Genomic DNA, 21,418 nt, shown 5'->3' with positions numbered 1-21,418 from the left:
TAGTTTAAGTCCTTTATGTTTTGCTTAGTCTAGCTAGGGTTTGTCCATTTTCTTCATCTTTTTAAAAAACTGACTCTTAGTTTGGTTAATCTTTTCCAATGTTTTCTGTTCTCTACTTCATTTATTTCTCCTATAATGTTTATCATTTCCTTTCTTCAGCTAAGTTTGGGCTCAGTTTTTATTGTTATTGTTTTGGTTTGGTGTTTTTTAAATATGTATAGTTCCTCAGTGTGTAGAGTTAGGTTCTTTATCTGAGATCTTTCTTACCTCTTAATGTAGGCATTTATGGCTACGAACTTTCTTTTCTCTTAGAGCTGCTTTTGATGCATCCTGTAAGTTTTTCATGTTGTGTTTCCATTTTCATTTCTCTCAAGAAACTCTTGTTTCCCCTTTAGTTTCTCCTTTGATCCATTGATTGTGCAGGAGAGTGTGCTTAATTTTCATGTATTCATGAATTTCCAGTTTTCCTCTTGTTATTGGTTTCTAGTTCCATACCTTTATATTCAAAAAAGATACTTGGTATGATTTCTGTCTTCTTGAACTCACTAAGACTTGTTTTAAAACCTAATATATAGTCTATCACAAAAATATTCTATGTGCATATAAGAAGAATATGTATTCTGTTGTTGGATAGAATGTTCTATATATGTCTGTTAGGTCCATTAGGGCTAAAGCATTGTTCAAATTCACTGTTGACTTATTGATTCTCTGTCTGATCTATCCATTGTTCAGTGTGGGGTATTAAAGGCCCAACTGTAATTGCTTTACTCTTTATTTCTCCTTTTATTTCTGCTGGTTTTTCTTTGTATATTTGTTTTCTTTTTTTCAAGTTTTTTTTAATGTTTATTTTGAGAGAGAGAGAGAGAGAGAGAGAGAGAGAATGTGCACACAGCTGAAGAGGAGCAGAGAGACAGAGGGAGAGAGAGAATTCCAAGCAGGCTCTATGCCATCACCAAAAAGCCCAATATAGGGCTCGATCTCAAGAACCATGAGCTCATGACCTGAGCCAAAATCAGGAGTCGGACACTTGACGAAATGAGCCACCCATGCACTCCATATATTTAGGTTTTCCAGTATTGGGTTTATATATATACATTGGGTTTATATATATATATATATATATATATATATATGGTTTATATACATATATATAGTTATAGTTATATATACATAGTTATATATACATAGTTTTATATATATATATAGTTATATCTTCTTGATATATTGACCACTTTATTATTGATTAATGCCTTTAGTTTAAAATCTACTTTGTTGGATATAAATATAGCTACCACTACTTGTTCTTTCTTTCTTTCTTTCTTTCTTTCTTTCTTTCTTTCTTTCTTTCTCCTTCTAGTTACCATTTGCTTGAAATGTCTTTTTCCATTCCCTCCCTCTTAGTCTGTGTGTGTCTGTAGTGCCAATGTGTCTTGTATGCTGTATATTGTTGTATTTTGCTTTTTTATCCATTCATCCACCCTATGTCTTTCAGATTGAAGAATTTAATTTGTTTACATTTAGAGTAATTATTGATAGGTAAGAACCTAGTATTGCCACTTTGTTTATTGTTTTCTGGTTGTTTTGTAGATCCATTTTTTCCCTATTTCTTATCCTACTGTCTTTTTTTTGTGTTTTGATATCTTTAGTATCAGTACACTTTGACTTCTTTATTGTATTCCTTTGTATAATTGCCAGAAAAATTTCCCTTGAGGTTAAATCGTGAGGTTTACGTAAGATATCAAACTTACCACATCCTGATTTAACCTGATAACAACTTAGAATTCATATACTTTGCACTTCTCCTTTTTCTCCTTACATGTTAGATTACTGCTGTGATAATTTAGATGGTTTTTAAATATCTTGTAACAAATAGCATTGTGCACATTGTACTTACGGTTTTTTTTTTTTTTTTGCTATGCTCATTCTTTTTAGCCTTTAAACTAGAGTCGTGAATTACATACCACTATTACAAGATTGCAGATTCTAACAATGACTATATACTTACCATTACAAATGAGACTCATCAACAGAAACTTTTTAGGCCAAGAGAGAATGTAATATCAAAATAACTGTCAACTAAAAATACTATGACTGGTAAAGCTGTCCTTCAGTAATGGAGAGATAAAAACTTTCTTGAACAAACAAAAGCTGAGGAAGAGGGGCGCCTGGGTGGCGCAGTCGGTTAAGCGTCCGACTTCAGCCAGGCCACGATCTCGCGGTCCGTGAGTTCGAGCCCCGCGTTGGGCTCTGGGCTGACGGCTCAGAGCCTGGAGCCTGTTTCCGATTCTGTGTCTCCCACTCTCTCTGCCCCTCCCCCGTTCATGCTCTGTCTCTCTCTGTCCCAAAAATAAATAAACGTTGAAAAAATTAAAAAAAAAAAAAAAAAGCTGAGGAAGAGAGTTCATTACCACCAGACCTGCCTTACAAAAAATGCTAAAGGGATTTCTTTGAGGGGAAGAAAAGGAATGCTAATTAAAATCATAAAAAAACATAAAACGATAACATTAATCTCTTACGTAACTAAGAGTCTCTTATGGTTTGCCTCTCTCTCTTTTTTCCTTTCCCCAGTGTTCACCTGTTTTGTTTCTTAACTTCTATATATGAGTTAAATCATTGTATTTGTCTTTCTCTGACCGACTTACTTCACTTAGCATAATACACTCTAACTCCATCCACATCATTGCAAATGGCAAGACTTCATTCTTTTTGATGGCTGAGTAACACTCCGTTATATACCATATCTTCTTTATCCATGAATATCATGCTTCGTAGTAACGATTGCATCCTCTACTAATTCTGTGAGCTCTCCATTCAGTTTCTTATTCATCCTTTCTTTCAATCTACTTTGTATTGGCTGCTATATACAGTTTTTGTCTCAAAATCCTCATAATGTGTACTTAAACTTTATCTTCTTTTGTGATGACATCAAACTATCTGCCAGCTTAGAGTTTACAAAAGCAAATGGGAATAGGGGTGAGAAGGCTTATGGGCTACAGCTATTGGTGCCTGTTTTGAGCAATCTCCGGGTAAGATTCTCAGACTACTAAGTAGTTCCAAAAATCAAACAAAATATGGCAGCTAAGCTATTGGTCTTTGAAAGTCAATATCAACCTTCTAATCTGCCGTAGAACCAGCTAATGACTTAAATGGAGAGATAAATAAGGTACATTTAGTCCTCAGTGTGTCACTGTTAGTGAATTCACGTAGGTCAGTTATAATCTCAGAGCCTTAATAAATTATTTATTCTAGGCACATCTTGAGCCCAGTGTCTGTAAAGTTTATGACAGCTCAAAAGGAATCTGATTTATTTATTGTTTTTAATGTTTATCTTTTGAGAAAGAGCGAGAGAGAGAGTGTGTGCAAGTGGGAGAGGGGCAGAGAGAGAGAGCGAGACAGAATCCGAAGCAGGCTCCAGGCTCTGAGCTGTTACCACAGAGCCCGATGTGGGGCTAGAACCTGCTAGCTGTGAGATCATGACCTGAGCTGAAGTCGGACGTTCAACCGACTGAGCCACCCAGAGGTGCCAAGGGAATATGATTTTTTAGTCAAGTGTCTTTGTCGGTCATGATAATCCACCCAGGATTCTGGCCAATTTACTCTACATTCTGTTTCAATGTAACCATTTGTAAAATAAGGCCTGTGCTTTTTGTTGATGTACCTCACATATTTTGTTTTGTTTTGTTTTGTTTTATAAAATGTTTATTAATTTTTGAGAAAGACAGAAACAGAGCATGAGTGGGGGAGGGGCAGAAAGAGAGAGGGAGACCAAGATTCCGAAGCAGGCTCCAGGCTCTGAGCTGTCAGCACAGAGCCTGACTCGGGGTTCAAACCCACAAACCGCGAGATCATGACCTGAGCCGAAGTTGGACACTCAACTGACTGAGCCACCCAGGCACCTCTGTACCTCACATGTTAAAAGTACTTATTTTAATATAAAGGAATGTAGTAACAATGAAGGATCCTTCTGTAACTTGACTCTGTGAAAACTTACTTCCCCTTTGAACAGATTTATAAAACCATGGACATTCATGTGACATTGGTTGGCCTTGAAATGTGGACAAATGGAGATAAAATAGACATAGATTCAAATATGGAAAATACCTTATTGCGTTTTTCAAGTTGGCAAGAAATATTCCTTAAAAAAAGGAATAATTTTGATCACGTTCTGTTACTCAGGTATGTAAGTTCTCTATTTTCCTGCGTAACTTAGGTGGATTATAAAAAAAAGAAAATAAAACAAATGAACAGCAACCAAATATTTTTTAAAACAATTGACTTTTGCATAGTACACAGTGACAAAATGTTATGTCTAGCCATACGTAAAATTTCTAAGTGAACTTTTTCATATTCTTTCTTTCTCGTATTGGTTAAACTAGAAAGTAAACATATGATATATTTCCAATTCTGGGCAGGGTTGAAAATGTCCTTCGGTAAACAATGTACTTTTAGAATTGATTCACTTATCAACATCCAACACTAACTCCTTCCATGTTATGCCATTCCAATGCACCACCAAAACCAACCTTTCCGGTGGAAAGGAATATCCTCATTCCCTGGATATTTTCCCTCAACAGAGTGTCCCTATCCAGTGACTAGCCTCTCAAGAGCATCTCTTCTGCTGTTAAAGATGACAAATTACTAATCTATCACAGCGTTAGTATTCCTAAGTAAAGGTTGGGATTTACGTACAGTATTACATCATTCTTTAAAGCAGGGTGGGGGGCATTTTTATCATATTTTTGTAATTCAAAATTCCTATCACACTACTCAGCCTATAAGAAAATGATAAATAATTGTGGAGCCGAACTGATCTTCACCTTGTGTTAACCATAGTCCTGTTATCCTAATTAAATTATGAAAACACACCTTTGGAGCAACAGAATCTTTCGGCAATTCTTCTGGTGCCCTTAAGGCTACTATGTATATAACCATGGTACCCACTTGACCCACTTCATTTTCCTATAATAGCAGTGCTTCTCCTAAGGTCTGTGGATGGCCAACAAATGTGCTTCCCGCCATCACATAAGTGTCAACTTTCAGTTTGAACTCAGAACAGTGAACCTTCCAAAGCCTATAGTTGGAGTCCAGCTCTTTGGCAGATTGATGAGAGTGTAATGCACCTCCAAAATAATATCATTTCTGATTTTTATATCTGGAATGGCCCCCAGCACACATCTGCAGGGGGGTATAATTGTACCTGACTTGGACTCAGATATTAATGCATCAGTTTGCCCTAAAATTACAGAGGTTAAAGTAAAATATCACCATGACCTTTGTTGTGGGCAAGATTAATCTCTTTGCCTATTTCTTGGGCCTGTGTTTTAAAATAATAAATTAGTGTAGAAATATTTACATGGCTGTAAATGGAAAACTTTGCTTTCCTCAATGTCTCTCATCCTGAGCAGTAGCTTCTTACACCAATAGTACGTCTGCAAATACGGAGATGAGAAAAGTGCTACTGAATGTTTAACCGGACATCATATTTGAGACTTCTTATGTGTTGAGCTTCTTGGACGTCTTTTTGCCTATGTTCACAGAGAACGAGAAGGGATGAGACAATATATATGTCATTATCATGGTGTGACTTTTGTTCTTAAGTGACCTTGAGCAAAATCAGACCGTGGTCGCTCTGATGCTTTATTTCCATAGGTGGTGTTCTTCCAAGATCTCCAGATCTAGCAAGACCAGAATTCTTTTTTTTTTAATTTTTTTTCAACGTTTATTTATTTTTGGGACAGAGAGAGAGAGAGCATGAACGGGCGAGGGGCAGAGAGAGAGGGAGACACAGAATCGGAAACAGGCTCCAGGCTCTGAGCCTTCAGCCCAGAGCCCGACGCGGGGCTCGAACTCACGGACCGCGAGATCGTGACCTGGCTGAAGTCGGACGCTTAACCGACTGCGCCACCCAGGCGCCCCAAGACCAGAATTCTAAGTTCTTCCAAGATGTGTAGCCAAACACTGAGACTAAAATGTGCAACATTTCGAAAGCAAAGAAAGAAATAGAGCATATTTCTTTTTTGATCTTCTTGGTCAAAAAAGTTAAAGATTAAAGGTGGTCATCTAGCCTGACCACCTTCCTTGTATTTGAACCTTCTTAATTAAATTCCAAGTGTGGTCCTCCAGCTCATGACCACTGTCTTTAAAGTGGTTCAACTCTAAATGTTCTTGAAAGCATATCAGGTCTGGATTCCCTTAACATACACAACTACATCTGTCTTTTTAGGTAATCCAAGAATAGTTCACGTGACAACTGTTTAAAATATTTGATTATAGCTATCAAGTCCTCTATGAATTTCTATGGTCGATTGAAATTTTCTAAAAATTTTCAACTATAGCTAATTAATTAGTCATGGTGTTGAGTCTACTCACTGTGTTGTATTTTTCCCTCCAAACATTTTTTAGCTTAATTGTTTGGTCTTTTAAGTGGTTTTAACCAAAGCTGAGTATAGAGTAAGCCATGTAAAATTGGACTCTCACCATATTATGTTTTTAGAAAGTACATTTTTTATGACTTCAACTTTAGACTGTACTGTTTCAATGCCTCTAATATACCACAGGTTTTAAATGAGCTTAATAACAACTAAGGTCATCCTCAATTCTAGAACCCTAGAACAAAAGGCACTTTTATGTGCAAAGGTACTAGCATCGTGAGGGTTCGTAGCAATTCAATCTTTGTGTTAAACTATGACCTCAGACTGAAGAGTGTATTTGCACCTTGTTTCCAGTGGGAAGTGGCTCTACACAAATGCACAAGGAATTTCTTATCCAGGGGGTATATGCCTGCCTTATTATTCCTCCAGTGTCATTAAGGTAGGCTGTGTTTTATTGAAGTTATGTTACTTAATCAAAAAATTTGAATTAAACTTTTGTAAATTTTCTGCGTCCCGCTGAAGAGAACACGCATGCATTCTGTCATATATTCCCACCAAGATATGTCATGATGAAACTGTTATGTTTCTTTGATCAAATCAGAAAATAATCTTTTATAAAAACTATAGATGAACAATGAAAGTAAACGAGTGTTCTTCAGAGCTTAAAAGAACACCACACACAAATGCACATGCAAAAACTAAGAAAGCTTTTTGGCATATTAAATATAATGTGTCTTTATTTACAAGGACACATAAAGTGCACAAAACTTGATGGCTGAGTTAGCAAGTGATAATTGTTCTCGTGCTGAAAAGGGAGTGCATAAACCATTTAAAATAGCATAGCAAGACAACCTTGCAATTCATTTTCAGGAAGAATAAGGCCTTCAAACTGCTGACTTACCTATTTTATCTGCTATTTTTCCCAAGTCACTAAGCTTCTAGTAAATGGCGGCCAAGTAATCTTATTTCAGTCTTATTAAGACCTTGAAATTAAAACCTAGTACATGATCTCTTTCTTAAATGGATATTTTTATGATTATGCCTTGACTCCAGTATTTTAATAACACAAATTCTGCATAGTGGAGTCCGTCTAATCTAACACAGGCTGTCGCCACTCCAATTATGACATTGCAACTCGTCCAGAACACATTTTAAATTTCAAACGAGTGCAATGAGAGAGCCAAATCAGAGGAATTTTACCTTTACAGTAGCCTAATATCCCACTCCTTTCTGGAAATTAATTTTTTAGTCATTAACATAGAGATAAAAACATGAAATAGAGCTAAAACACAGGTAACAATCAACCCTGCCTGGGATTTCAAATCACTGAATTTCTGGGTTTTTTCGTAGCAGAAACTTCCTCCGCAAGGATCACACAACATTGTTGTGCAGTGTAAGACTGTACTTTGAAAACATGAACCTCGCATATTTATTTTTACCCTCTTTGAATATCTAGTATATAAAAGGCAAATCAATAATGCTTATTGTATTGTGTAGGACATTCGCTTATCGTTTTTAGCTATTTGTAAGAATGAGTTTATAGAAATCCAACGATGACTATTACTGTGCCACAAAAAAATGATTTCAAAATGTTAGTGTTAGTGACACTCAGAAGGTCGTTTGTCCAACATCATTATATAATTAAAGGACCCGAGGGCAAGACAGGGAGATAACTGAGTCCGTGGCCTCTCCGATAAGTACTACTTAACCAGAAGCTAGAAACTGGGTCTCAACCAATAGTTCAAAACACTATGTCCTAGAGTGCATTATCTTATAGAAATTTCTGATGCACATCTTTTCTTGGCCTTAGGATCTTTTACCTGACCTAAATGTAGTCGCAAGCAGAATTGCACATCAGCTGGGGCATAGCCTTGGGATGAAGCATAATGATTACCCGTGTACTTGTACTTTTGAGAGATGCGTGATGGATCACGGTGGAAGGTGAGGCTCAAACCATGCAGAGAAGACATTTAGATATTTTGCGACTGGCTCTTGATTAGATCTCCATATCGTAGGGATATACTGTTATTATGTGAAAATTTTCCTAATATATTCCGTAAATTCTCTTACAAAACCAGCCGTGATAGGCTTCCCTTTGGGGTCTAAATCTTATCAGTTGGTAGTGTCTGTCCTAGTGATACAGTGAGAGAACATTTAAAACTCCATCTGAGCACACTACAAAAGTATGCAATGATTAATTAGTAAATTGCACTAAGGTGCATAGGGGAGGGATACACTCAATGTGCCTCGTTTTATCATCTTTGTTATAAACTCTAATTTCCTCCTTCAAATCTTTACTCACATGTTATTCTCAGCCAAGCTTCCCCCAGCCACTTGATCCAATTGTTCAATCCTGTCTCCTCATAACACCCTGTCGGGAATTATCTATCCCCTCTTCTTTGCATTTCCCCCCCCCCCATTCTTAGTATTAATCACTGTTTAATATAGTCTATGCTTTAGCTATTTAGCTTGCTTATTATTTTATTTTTCCAATAAATTATAAACTTCATGAAGGCAGAGGGTTTTGTCTGCTTCGTTCACTATTTCATCACACTATCTAGAAAAGTCCCAGATACACTCTATAAATAGTTACAGAATATAGGACTGTATATCCTGTGTGTGTGTGTATATATATATATATATATATATATATATCCCTTCATCATGCTGTGAATTACGTGCATCCAGGTCCTAAACCTTACATGTCCTGGAATTCCTTCACAGAGGGGACACAGTGCATTGCATATAAGAAAAGTGTTTGCTGATGATGGTCAGTGCTTCTATATATTGATTAAATGAAGTAAAATAGTGAAAGCCCCAAATTACGGTGACTGGCACAGAATAAGAACTAAGTAACTGACAGCTGATTTTATATCATTATCTACATAATTAGTAGTGTTTTTCAGAACCCCACCATCCCACAGTAACACACTTAAGGCTCAAAAAGTACATCTGTACCCAATCATTGTGTCAATAATGGCAAGGGAGTCAAAACAAGAGGAAGACAGAAGGGAGGTGAATATCAGTTTTGTGAATCTTTCAACTTTTCAGAAGTATGGTGCATTCCTAGGGTGTGTGAGATGTTACCAAATGAATCCTTTGTTTCAACAAATGTTTACAGAGACCTACTCTGTACCAGACACGGCGTTAAACTAGCGCTTATTGGAAAAGAAGACGAAGATCTATTTCTTGTTTTGAGAAGCTTGTAATCTTGCATGAATGATAAACAATTATATAGATGATGGCAAGACGCACAAGCAAAAAGTGATATGGGGCAGCAAGCCATTCAGTCTAAACTGTGGGCTTCAGGGAGGACTTTCTGGAGGAAATATAGTCAGAGTATTTTCACCAGAATGGCACGCGTTGCCTGTTTCAATAGACATTGCTTATTATAAAAGCCCAGTCGCTACTCTCGTATACCACTAAGGCAAGAGTAGGAGAAGTAAATGGACTTTTAGAGTTGATCGTTTATATTTATTCTTTCTAAATCCCTCATAAAACTTTCTTAGCTGTTCCACCAGTATGCATGGATAAAATTAATCTTTATTTTTCGCTCATCTAAACTCTAGCATTCCGGCACTAAAATTCAGTAAATGCAACAGAATTCGGTACCTGCAACACGTGAAGGATTACAATCCCACGTGCCTGTTCAATGTCCCACTTTCTGATAAGCTAAGTGATTACCCGTATTGTGGAGACAAGAAGTTGGACGAAGGAGAAGAGTGCGACTGTGGCCCTGTTCAGGTATTTGCAAATGATGTTGTATTTAAATTACAAAGTTTGTGCTCAGCTAGAACCTAGGCAGGTAAGTAGCCTTTAATCAACCATATTTCTTGTAAAGTGTTAAATAATGTGGTTTTTTTTTTGTCTCATTTTGAAACAAGTTATTGGCGTAGCCTCATTGCAAGGCATCTTACCAAGTCATGAATTATGCATAATGATCTTGCTGGAGACCCACAGTATCACATTTGCCTCGTTTATATATTAATTGGCTCTTCTTGTGAGAAAACCCCCTAGATGTCATTAAGTCTGATCTCATGCACAGTAAGAATGTGTTCTCCACAGTCAGTCAATTGAGTTTTACTCCGGACCTTAGGAAGCTTGTCTATATCCCAGTTGGACAGTTCATGTGATTAGAAAACTCTGTCTTAATTGAGCAGAAACCTTCTAATCTTCCCATATTTATGACAGCCTTGGTCTCTGGAACACTTAGAAGATTTAAGACAAATGTTTGAGTCATTTTTTTTTTTTTAATTAAAAAAAATATCTATGTTGAGAGAGAGCGAGAGAGAGCACGAGTGGGGAAAGGGCAGAGAGAGACGGAGACAAAGAATCCCAAGCAGGCTCCATGCCATCAGCTCACAGCCGGATGTGGGGCTCAAACTTACGAACCTTGAGATCGTGACCTGAGCCGAAAGCGAGAGTTGGAGGCTTAACCAACTGAGCCACCCAGGTGCCCCTAGAGTAATTCTTAATCTGCTCTTCTCCAACATAGAGGCTATTTTGGTTGAGAGATTATCATGTAGGTATGAGTCCTAAACAGCTACTTCTCAAGTTATGTGTATGTATATCACCTGGGGATGTTGTTAAATTGTGGATTCTAATTCAGGAGGCCTGAAGTGAGGCGGAGATCCTTTTTTCCTAACAACCACCAAGGTCACGTTGATACTACTGGACTGAAGACCGTATTTGTGGTATACACACAAATACTACAGTTCAAAATAAATCTAATTGTGTGGCGAACCAGAGACTGCACGATCAGAGTGGGGACAGTGAGTTTTCAAATGTCTCACCTTAAATGTGAAGAGGCTCTTAACTTTGGAAATTGATGCGTCTGCCCGTGCCTGTTCTTTAAAATAGTTCTACAGTTTCATTCTAACATATGAAGTGTCGTCCATGACAGGATGCAGACAATTTCTTTTGCAATTTTTTAAAACTTTTTTTTAACGTTTCTTTATTTTTGAGACAGAGAGAGACAGAGCATGAACAGGGGAGGGGCAGAGAGAGAGGGAGACACAGAATCTGAAACAGGCTCCAGGCTCTGAGCTGTCAGCACAGAGCCTGATGCGGGGCTCAAACTCACAAACCGTCAGATCATGACCTGAGCCGAAGTTGGACGCTGAACCGACTGAGCCACCCAGGCGCCCCTTCTTTTGAAATTTTAATTTCGTTTGAGGAGACAGGGCCTAAGTGTCCATGAGTTTTTAACGAAGCGTTAACAACAGCAACAAAATCCAGCCTGAAATACTTGGCATCTTGAGAAAAATGTTAAATTATGTCTTCAGAAGTTCTATTATTTCATATTAAACCTTTAGTATAAAGCAGTAGCAGGACCCTTCCTTCCAAAGAGTGGAAAGGAAAATGGAAGGTCAGAAGCTTTGGGCTTTGTACCCTGCCAGGGAAAATTCACTGAGTGTGGAGTACTGAATGGCCAAACAAGAAGGAAACAAAGTAAAAGTCCCAAAGACCAGTTACAAGGAATCGTCTTCACATACATGTCATAACCAAGGACAACGCGTTTGCGTTTCAAACCGAAAGACAAGTAACGATAAGTTATATACACGCACAGCTTATTAAACAGGAGCCTAACTACCAACCCATTTCCGATCTTTAACTTTTGCTTGTTGCCAGGAGTGCAGCAATCCTTGCTGTGATGCAAACAAATGTGTGTTGAAGCCAGGATTTACTTGTGCTGAAGGAGAATGTTGTGACTCTTGTCGGGTAAGGACCTTTGCTAAGACTGGGTTCTCCATTTTCAGTTTATTAAAGATACAGAGGACCACAGAATTGTCTGTCCATTACTAGTTACATTACTAATCCCAGATTCGGGTTATGCTTGCTTGGCCCCAATAAAGCTTCTTCTGAGATGTTCTGAGCCCTGGCAGTGATCTATGGTCTGGGGAGTGAAGAAGCAGGTATCAAATGGTCTGTTAGGAATAGAATTATATGCTCAACATTACTCTTGTTCTTGGCCAACCTTTACGAAATCATTACCAGCCTATTTAACCTCAGCTCGGGTGTCATTCTAACAACAGTGAAATAGAAGGGAAAAGGATTATACTGGGATTTAAAAGTGGGGTATGGGGCGCCTGGGTGGCGCAGTCGGTTAAGCGTCCGACTTCAGCCAGGTCACGATCTCGCGGTCCGTGAGTTCGAGCCCCGCGTCAGGCTCTGGGCTGATGGCTCAGAGCCTGGAGCCTGCTTCCAATTCTGTGTCTCCCTCTCTCTCTGCCCCTCCCCCGTTCATGCTCTGTCTCTCTCTGTCCCAAAAATAAATAAACTTTGAAAAAAAAATTTTTAAAAAACAAAAGTGGGGAATAACTAGTACATGGAGATCTATTCCCAGAAAGGGCAATCAGAAGTCCAAATGACTCTGTCCAAAGGTTTAATGACATTTCTTTCACCCACTATGTTCGGAACTCACAAAGGAAAGGCAACATGTCTTCTTCATCTTCAAATCTTTCTAGAACTCATCGCAATTCAGTGCCTATTGAATGGCTGAATAAGAGAATATTTTCATGCACTTTCCTCCAGCAATGAGTCAGGGCACTTTTCTGGTTCATAGGGAGAGATCTGATCTCTTGGGAGTGGAGATGCCTCATTATAGATACAGGCAAGAGGGGGTCCTGGTTGTGTGTGTGCTGGGGACGGAATGTACTAGAGCAGGATGAGCAGAGCACTTGCTCACCTCTCCATTTTATGTCCTTTTTGGTTCTGCCCACTCTGTTCTAACCATCCTGTCACTCCTGAAATTACATAAGCACCAAGGCATTTACAAATGATAACAATTCTCAGTGGAATGGAGAAGAAAGTCACCATCCAACCTTCAAACTTTTTTTTTTTACGATAAATTAAATGGGTCAACCCTCCCCTACTGACTTAACCTTAAGCTACCTGAATGTGCCCAAGATTTAGCCTTTTTTGTTTTTCTTCAACAGATGAAAAAATCAGGGTCCATGTGCAGGCCAGCAAAAGATGAATGTGATTTTCCTGAAGTGTGCACGGGCCACTCTTCTGCATGTCCTATGGACAAATTCCAAGTAAATGGCGTTCCTTGCAAGAATGCAAAAGGTTACTGCTTCATGGGGAAATGCCCCACCCGGGATGATCAGTGCTCTGAACTCTTTGATAATGGTGAGAGACGATTACCGCAAATGGCTGATAACGATAATAGCCATTATTTCTATTATTATCCTGTAAAAATTTATGGGCAAGATTGAAGATAACGCCGTTTGTGGCATTCTTCCCAGATATCACCTAGAATATCTCTGGATATTACCTTTAATATTAGTAGAGGGGCGCCTGGGTGGCTTGGTCGGTTAGGCGTCCGACTTCGGCTCGGGTCATGATCTCGCGGTCCATGAGTTCGAGCCCCGCGTCGGGCTCTGTGCTGACGGCTCAGAGCCTGAAGCCTGTTTCAGATTCTGTGTCTCCCTCTCTCTGCCCCTCCCCTGTTCATGCTCTGTCTCCCTCCGTCTCAAAAATAAATAAACGTTAAAAAAAATTAAAAAAAAATTAGTTGATATTACCATTAATGTTAATTAACTGCCTCGGTATGTGGGTTAAGGTATGTTTGTTACTTTTTTTTATATCCCCACTCTGCCGTAAAATATCTTCCTGATGCAGTAGGATAGTTTTAACGTGATTTATTTATCCCATTCTGCCTCACCACCCCGTGATACTGACATTTCAATTAGATTAGCAAAATAAGGTATTTTGTGATGTATAACATTCATGTTTTTATTGCGTTACTTTAATCATACTACTTTGGATCCTAGAGGTGAAAGACAGTTCTGATCTCTGCTATGAGATGAATAAAAAGGGAAATAGATTTGGATACTGCAAAAATAAGGAAAACGGATTAATTCCCTGCGAAGAGAAGTAAGTACCACGTAAAGAAAAGCAAGTGCTTTCTAAGAGCGTTTTTGTGAAATCAGAACCCGAACGGCTCTTGTTCTGACAGCTGCTAACCTCTTTTGATTGAGATTAGGAAGAGAGGGAGTGAGGCAGCAAGGACACAACCCTGGGAGTGGCACTGGCATTTATGTACTGTAGTGATGAGCTGAAGGTCGTGGAATATGAGGAAGAAAGATGGGCAAGAGTTAAAATTCCTAGGAAAGAAAGGGAAGAAGAGAAGCTGCAAAAAATAAGGAAGAGCAAACAGGAGGAGGAGGAGGAGGAGGAAAGTAAAGTGGGAAGGGGTGGAAAGAAGCAGAAAGAAGGATGCGAGTGAAGCCATATTCAGAAAGAAACGTAGAACTTGAAACGGGAAGGAAGGGGAGAAGTGAACGATCTGATTTTAAAAACCATGAGCTGTGTCATTCTTCCAGACTTGTTACGCTCAGAAAGGCTTTTTTTTCTTTTTTTATGTGCCACAAAGGGATATGGACTGAAAACAAACGATAAAAGACTTAGGTCGAGTTTGACTTTGCTCCTAAATATACTAGGTGAAACTGGGCGATCCCTGAACCTCCTCTTCCTTCCAATTGTTGCCCAATCTGTCAAATGGGTGCTATAATAATAGCAAAGTCATAGGTTTGTTGTGAGAATTAACTGGGTGCTCTGTGCCAGAAAGAAATTCGAATGTCTTGATTAACATTATGCTAACTCAAATGACTAATAGGAAATATTCTTCTGGAAACGTGAGCTAATGTGGATTTGTGACAATCACAGAGATCTAAAGAAATACGATCGTTCTACATCACAGTTCCCAGAGTCAGGACTGTGACTGTCCAACCTTTCATCCTGCCTCTCTTGATGCTTCGGCAGCCCACTGATAAGCCTGGGTCTAGAGAAAAGTTACCAAACTGCTTCACTGCTGGTCTCGTCTCTGTGAAATCCTTTTTTCCTGGTCCCAAGTCTGAGAATATTCTCCCTTTCCTTCAGAGATGTCAAATGTGGGAAGATACACTGCAGCAGAGGGAAGCACTCGTCTCTACCTGGAGAAGAAAAGATCAATCACCTTAAGAAGGTTTCAAAGAAGAATGTCACTACTGAGTGCAAAACTTTTAGTTCATACCGCAATTCTAAAGATTTGGGCCTGGTTGCTTCTGGAACAAAATGTGGAGATAAAATGGTGAGACGAAAGCCTTTTGTCCTATTAAAACTTCTTGGTTCAGTCACTTGAAAACATTACTTTTTGTAATTGGTTCCTGAGGGCTTATATATGAGAAAGCAGAAACAAATGGGCAACGTTTTTATTTTTTATGGAGCAAAGTAGTAATAACACGATAATAAATATTCATTTCGCCTAATCTCCGTTAGACAAAATGATGTGTAAATGTTATAAGTGTGCTTAATTAGTATCTTACAGTAGACATCTAGTGAAGTTATAGGCATAATTTTTAAAATTAGTTTGACTATGAAGTAGCTATAGGTTCTTCAATTATGTTATTCATTCAGCCACATTTATCCCATTATTACCACCATACTGTGGTGCCAGTGACCATGCTGTACACAAATGATGTAAAGATGAGTGTATTTGAGAACTTCATAGACTGCATTAAATATTAAAATCAAACACAAGTGCTTTCATAGTGTTGTGACCAATATACATTCAAGCCCAAAGGAAGAAGTGATGGACTTTCCTCGTAAAACACAAAAGGCATCTTATGATGCCATTAAATGAGTGACGTTTCAGCTTTGAGGTAATGAATATTTTTCAATGCAGACAAAAATGAGAAAAGACTTTAAAAAATTGTTTTAATGTTTATTTATTTTTGAGACAGAGAGAGAGAGAAAGCGGGGGAAGAGCAGAAAGAGAGGGAGACACAAAATCCAAAGCAGGCTCCAGGCTCAGAACTCCAGAATCTGACGCAGGGCTGGAACTCATGAACGTTGAGATCATGACCTGAGCCCAAGTCAGATGCTTAACCAACTGAGCCACCCAGGTGCCCCGAGAAGAGACTTTTTAGAAAGAAATACTAACATAATATGCAAAGATACAGTGTGTATGGCATAGTCAGATAACTGGGAAATTTTGGTGTGACAGGAGCTTTGGGTGAAATACCAGAAAATGAAATTGAGCAGCTAGAATAAGGCCAGATTAGAAAGGGTGTATTATTCCAAGATGAAAAGTTGAGAATGGACACTAAAAATAATAGCCAACTCATCAAGGTTTATAAACACAGGAATATATGGAAAACATAATACTTTCAAAAAATCAGTTATTTTGAAATAGTATGGCTTCTTTCTGTAATACACCTCCTTTCCTCCCATACCACCACCCCCAAACATTGCAGTGCCATTCATATCATGTGATAGAGAAATGAATTGAAAAATAAAATTCATAATGTAAAAAAGGGAACTAGAATTTTAATAATTTAATGGAGCCCTATATTGCAAATCCATATTCTTAACTACTACAGTTTCCCATTATAATAACTAAATATCAAAATGGTGAGGAATGCGTATTTGTGAAATTTTAGGTATGTGTACCAACCACATGCTAGAAAGTTCAAGGACTTTCAATGGTAGAGTATATGAGGCACCACGTTAAAGAAAATATCAAATAATTTCTTATTCACTCCAGATAAGAAAAATCATCCAAAAATACCAACAAAATTGTTTTTTTTTTAATGTTTATTTATTTCTGAGACAGAGAGAGACAGCATGAGTGGGGGAGGGGCAGAAAGAGAGGGAGACACAGAATCAGAAGCAGGCTCCAGGCTCTGAGCTGTCAGCACAGAGCCCGACGCGGGGCTTGAATTCACAAACCGTGAGATCATGACCCGAGACGAAGTCAGTCGCTCAACTGACTGAGCCACTCAGGCATCCCCAAAATTGTTTTGTTTTTTAAGAGATAAACAAAATTGACAAACCTTTAAATAGGCTGACCAAGAAACAAAGGGAAGAAGATTCAAATAATGAAATTATAAATGACAGAGGAGACCTCACAGCTGATATCACAGAAATAGAAAGTATCATAAAAAATACTATGGATAATTCTACAAGTTGAATATTTAAAAGAAATGGATAAATTCTGAAAAACATACAACGTACCAAAATTAAATGATGAAGAAAGAGAACATCTGAATAAACCAAGAGAGATCAAATCAATAATTAATAATCTCCTAACAAAGAAAAGTCCTGGATCAGATGGTTTCACATGTGAATTCTATAAATATTTAAAGAATTAATGCCATTCCTTCTCATCATCTCAAAAAATCAAACAGGAGGAGACACTTCCAAACTCACTTTATGTGGCCAGCATTATGCTCTATCAAAGCCAGAAGAGGAAACCTTAAGAAAAGAAAATTATGGGCTAATATGGTTGATGAACATAGACGCAAAAATCCTAGCAAAAATATTAGTAAACTGAATTCAGTAGCACCTTAAAAGGATTGTACACCATAATCAAGTGGGATTTATTCATGAGATGCAAGGATGAGTCTACTTACACAAAGTAATCAATGATACACCTCATTAAGAGAATGAAATACAAAAATCATATGACCACCTGAATAGATTCAGAAAAAGTATTTGGCAAAATTTAGAATCTTTTCATGATAAAAAGTCTCGACAAATTCTGTATGGAAGGAATGCACCTCAATATTATAAAGGCCATATGTGGTAAACCCACAACTAATATCATACTCAATGGTGAAAAGTTGAAAGATTTTCCTTTAAGATCAGGAACAAGAAAAGTGTACCCACTCTCCCCACTTCTAGTGAGCATAGTACTGGAATTACCAGCCAAAGCAATTAGGCAAGAAAAAAACAACAGGCATTCAATTCAGAAAGGAAGAAGTTAAATTTTCTGTTTTCAGGTGATATGATCTTATATATAGAAAACCCCAGGGATACCTGGGTGGCTCGGTCGGTGAAGTGTCCAACTCTTGGTTTCGGCTCAGGTCACAATCTCAGCTTCATGAGTTCAAGCCCCGCATTGGGCTCTGTGCTGGCAGTCCAGAGCCTGCTTGGGATCCTCTCTCTCTAAACTCTCTGCCCTTCCCCCACTTGCACTGTCTCTGTCTCTCTCAAAATAAATAAATAAACTTAAAAAAGAGAGAAAACCCTGAAGGCTCCATCAAGCAACTATTAGAACTTATAAGTGAATTCAGTAAAGTTGCATGATAAAGAACAACATAGAAAAATTAGTCGCATTTCTATACACTAAAGAAAAAAAAAACCTATCTGTAAAAGAAATTAAAAACAACAACAACCCCATTTATAATAGCATCAAAAACAATAAAAATGCTTAGGAGTAAATTTAACCAAGAGGTGAAAAGTCCATAGACTGAAAATTATTAAAGATGATCCAAAAATATGTAGGAACGACAAAAGATCTTGAATCACCAAAGCAATCTTGAGCAAAAAAGAACAAAGCTGGAGGCATCACAATATTGTAAACAATATTACAAAGTTATACAGCATGGAACAGCATGGAACAGACATTTAAAACATGCACATATAGACCAATGGAATTGAATAGAGATACCAGAAATAAATTTATGCGTATATGGTCAACTAATCATTGACAAAGCACCAACAATACACAATGGGGAAAGGATAGTCTTTTGAATAAATGGTTCTGGGAATACTACACATGCAAAAGAATGAAACCGGATTCTTAACTTACACCATGAACCAAAATGAACTGAAGATCATTTAAGGTATGAAACAGTAAAGAACCTAGAAGAAACATAGGAGAAAATCTCCTTGTCATTGGTCTTTGCGATTTTTGTTTTGTTTTGTATGTGACACAGACAAAAAAGCAAAAATAAATAAGGGGGGCTATATCAAAGTAAAACATTTCTTCAGCAAAGGACACAATCAAGAAAATGAAAAGGCAACCAATGGAATGGAAGAAAAGATCTCCAAACCATATATCTGATAAAGAGTTAATATACAAAAGTTTTAACTAATTCATACAGCTGAAGAGCAAAAAACCCCAACAGTCCAATTTAAAAAAAAAAAAAAAGGCAAAGGACCTAAATGGACATTTTTTTCCAAAGAAGATATGCAAATGACCAACAAGGAAATGAAAAAGAGTTCAACATCATTAATCTTCAAGGAAAAGTGAATCAAAGCCACTAAGAGATGTCACCCCACACCTGTTTGGATGACTGTTATCAAAAAGACAACAAATAAAAAATGTTGGTGAGGCTGTGGAAAAAAGGAAACCCTTGTGCACTATTGGTGGGAATGTAGACTGGTACAGACATTATAGAAACAACAGTGGTTCTTCCAAAAATTAAAAATAGAACTACGCTATGATCCAGCACCCTCACTTTGAGCACATAACCGAAGAAACTGAAATCAGGATCTTGAAGAGCTTATCTGTACTCCTAGTTTCATTGCACCATTATTTACAGTAGCCAAGATATGGAAACAATTTAAATGTCCTTCAACAGGAAAATGGATAGTGAAAATGTGATATGCATATAAAATATCATAATAATATATACTACATAATTATGGAATATATATAATGGAATCTTATTTAGCTTTGAAAAAGAGGGAAATTCTGTCAGTTTCAGCCACCTGGATAAACTTGGAAGACTTTTCATGTATGCTAAGCAAGATAAAGCCTGACACAGAGACACAAATTCTGTATGATTTCACTTATATGTGGAAGCTAAAGAAGTCAAAGTCACAAAAGCAGAGAGTAGAATGATGGTTGCCAGGTGGGGAAAATGGGGAGATGTTGGTCAAAGCATACGAATTTTCTGTTATCAGTAAATTCTGAAGGTTTAATGTAGAAGGTGGCTATAGTTAATGATACTGTAATGTATACTTAAAATTTTCTAAGGGGGTAAAATTGTAAGTGTTCTCAACACACACAAAAAAGTAACTATTTGAGGGGATGGATGTGTTCATTGTTTTTCATAATCATTTCACAAAGTATACATTGTATACATTGTATATAATGTATATAATACATTGTATTATATGTATAATACATATAATATGTATTGTATAATACATTGTATACATTGTATATAATGTATATAATATATATAATATATAATGTATATAATGTATATAATGTATATACATTGTATACAATGTATATATTGTATATAAAATCATTAAAATATGCACTTGAAATATATACAATTTTTATTTGCCAGTTATACCTCAGTAGAGTTGGAAACACATTTCCTGATACACGTTTTTTAAAAGAAATAGGCAAAAATCGGAGGGACTGGGTGGCTCAGTCAGTTAAGCATCTGACTCTTGATTTTGGCTCAGGTCATGATCTCATGGTTTGTGGGATTGAGCCCCGAATCCACTCTGCACTGATGGTGTGGAGCCTACTTGGGATTCTCTCTCTCTCTCTCTCTCTCTCTCTCTCTGCCTGCCCCCCACCCCTCCCCCCCCGCTCACATACTCTCTCTGTCTCTCAAAATAAATAAATAAGCATTAAAAACACAAAGATAAAACAAATAGGTAAATATAAAAATAACAGTTAAAAACTTAAAAATTGGGCAGGGCGCCTGGGTGGCTTGGTCGGCTAAGCGTCCGACTTCGGCTCAGGTCATGATCTCACAGTTCATGAGTTCAAGCTTCGCCTCGGGCTCTGTGCTGACGGCTCAGAGCCTGGAGCCTGCTTCGGATTCTGGGTCTCCCTCTCTCTCTGCCCCTCCCCCACTTGTGCTCTGTCTCTCTCTGTCTCTCAAAAATAAATAAATGTAACAAAATTTTTCAAAAAGAAAAAATTTAAAAAATGGGCTAAGACAAGCCAGGCAATAATTATAAGCAACAAAAACAACAATAATTTCGTTATAACATGTACAAAAAAATAACAAGCAAAATGGAAAACAAAGTTAATAAGCATAAATAAGAAGATTAATTGATATTAAAAATAACCAAATGCACAGTTGACAACGGTGGTATAGCAAGCATGGATCTTACTGAATCAAAAGAAAACTTGCAGGATGCCTGGGTGGCTCAGTCGGTTCATCATCTGACTCTTGATTTTGGCTCAGGTCATGATCTTGCCGACGTGGAATCAAGCCCCAGGTCCAGGTGCGTGCTGAGCATGCGGCCTGCTTGGGATTCTTTCTCTCTCCCTCTCTCTTTGCCTCTCTCTCTCAAAACAA

General features: G+C 37.7%; 1 protein-coding gene across 1 annotated transcript in view; it reads left to right on the top strand.

The window, feature by feature from the left end:
* Positions 1 to 21,418, top strand: part of ADAM7 (ADAM metallopeptidase domain 7) — a 66,608-nt gene that overhangs the window by 36,008 nt on the left and 9,182 nt on the right. Inside the window, exons 9-16 of the mRNA XM_040490408.1 lie at positions 4,007 to 4,176; positions 6,726 to 6,810; positions 8,182 to 8,312; positions 9,941 to 10,115; positions 12,003 to 12,092; positions 13,310 to 13,505; positions 14,150 to 14,252; positions 15,258 to 15,447. Of these exons, the coding sequence (XP_040346342.1) occupies positions 4,007 to 4,176; positions 6,726 to 6,810; positions 8,182 to 8,312; positions 9,941 to 10,115; positions 12,003 to 12,092; positions 13,310 to 13,505; positions 14,150 to 14,252; positions 15,258 to 15,447 (1,140 nt within the window). The remainder of the gene's footprint in view (positions 1 to 4,006; positions 4,177 to 6,725; positions 6,811 to 8,181; positions 8,313 to 9,940; positions 10,116 to 12,002; positions 12,093 to 13,309; positions 13,506 to 14,149; positions 14,253 to 15,257; positions 15,448 to 21,418) is intronic.

Source organism: Herpailurus yagouaroundi, unplaced genomic scaffold (genome assembly GCF_014898765.1).
Source record: "Herpailurus yagouaroundi ecotype Mexico unplaced genomic scaffold, PumYag 181, whole genome shotgun sequence".
Classification (NCBI taxonomy): domain Eukaryota; kingdom Metazoa; phylum Chordata; class Mammalia; order Carnivora; family Felidae; genus Herpailurus; species Herpailurus yagouaroundi.
This window is presented reverse-complemented; position numbering and strand designations above follow the sequence as displayed.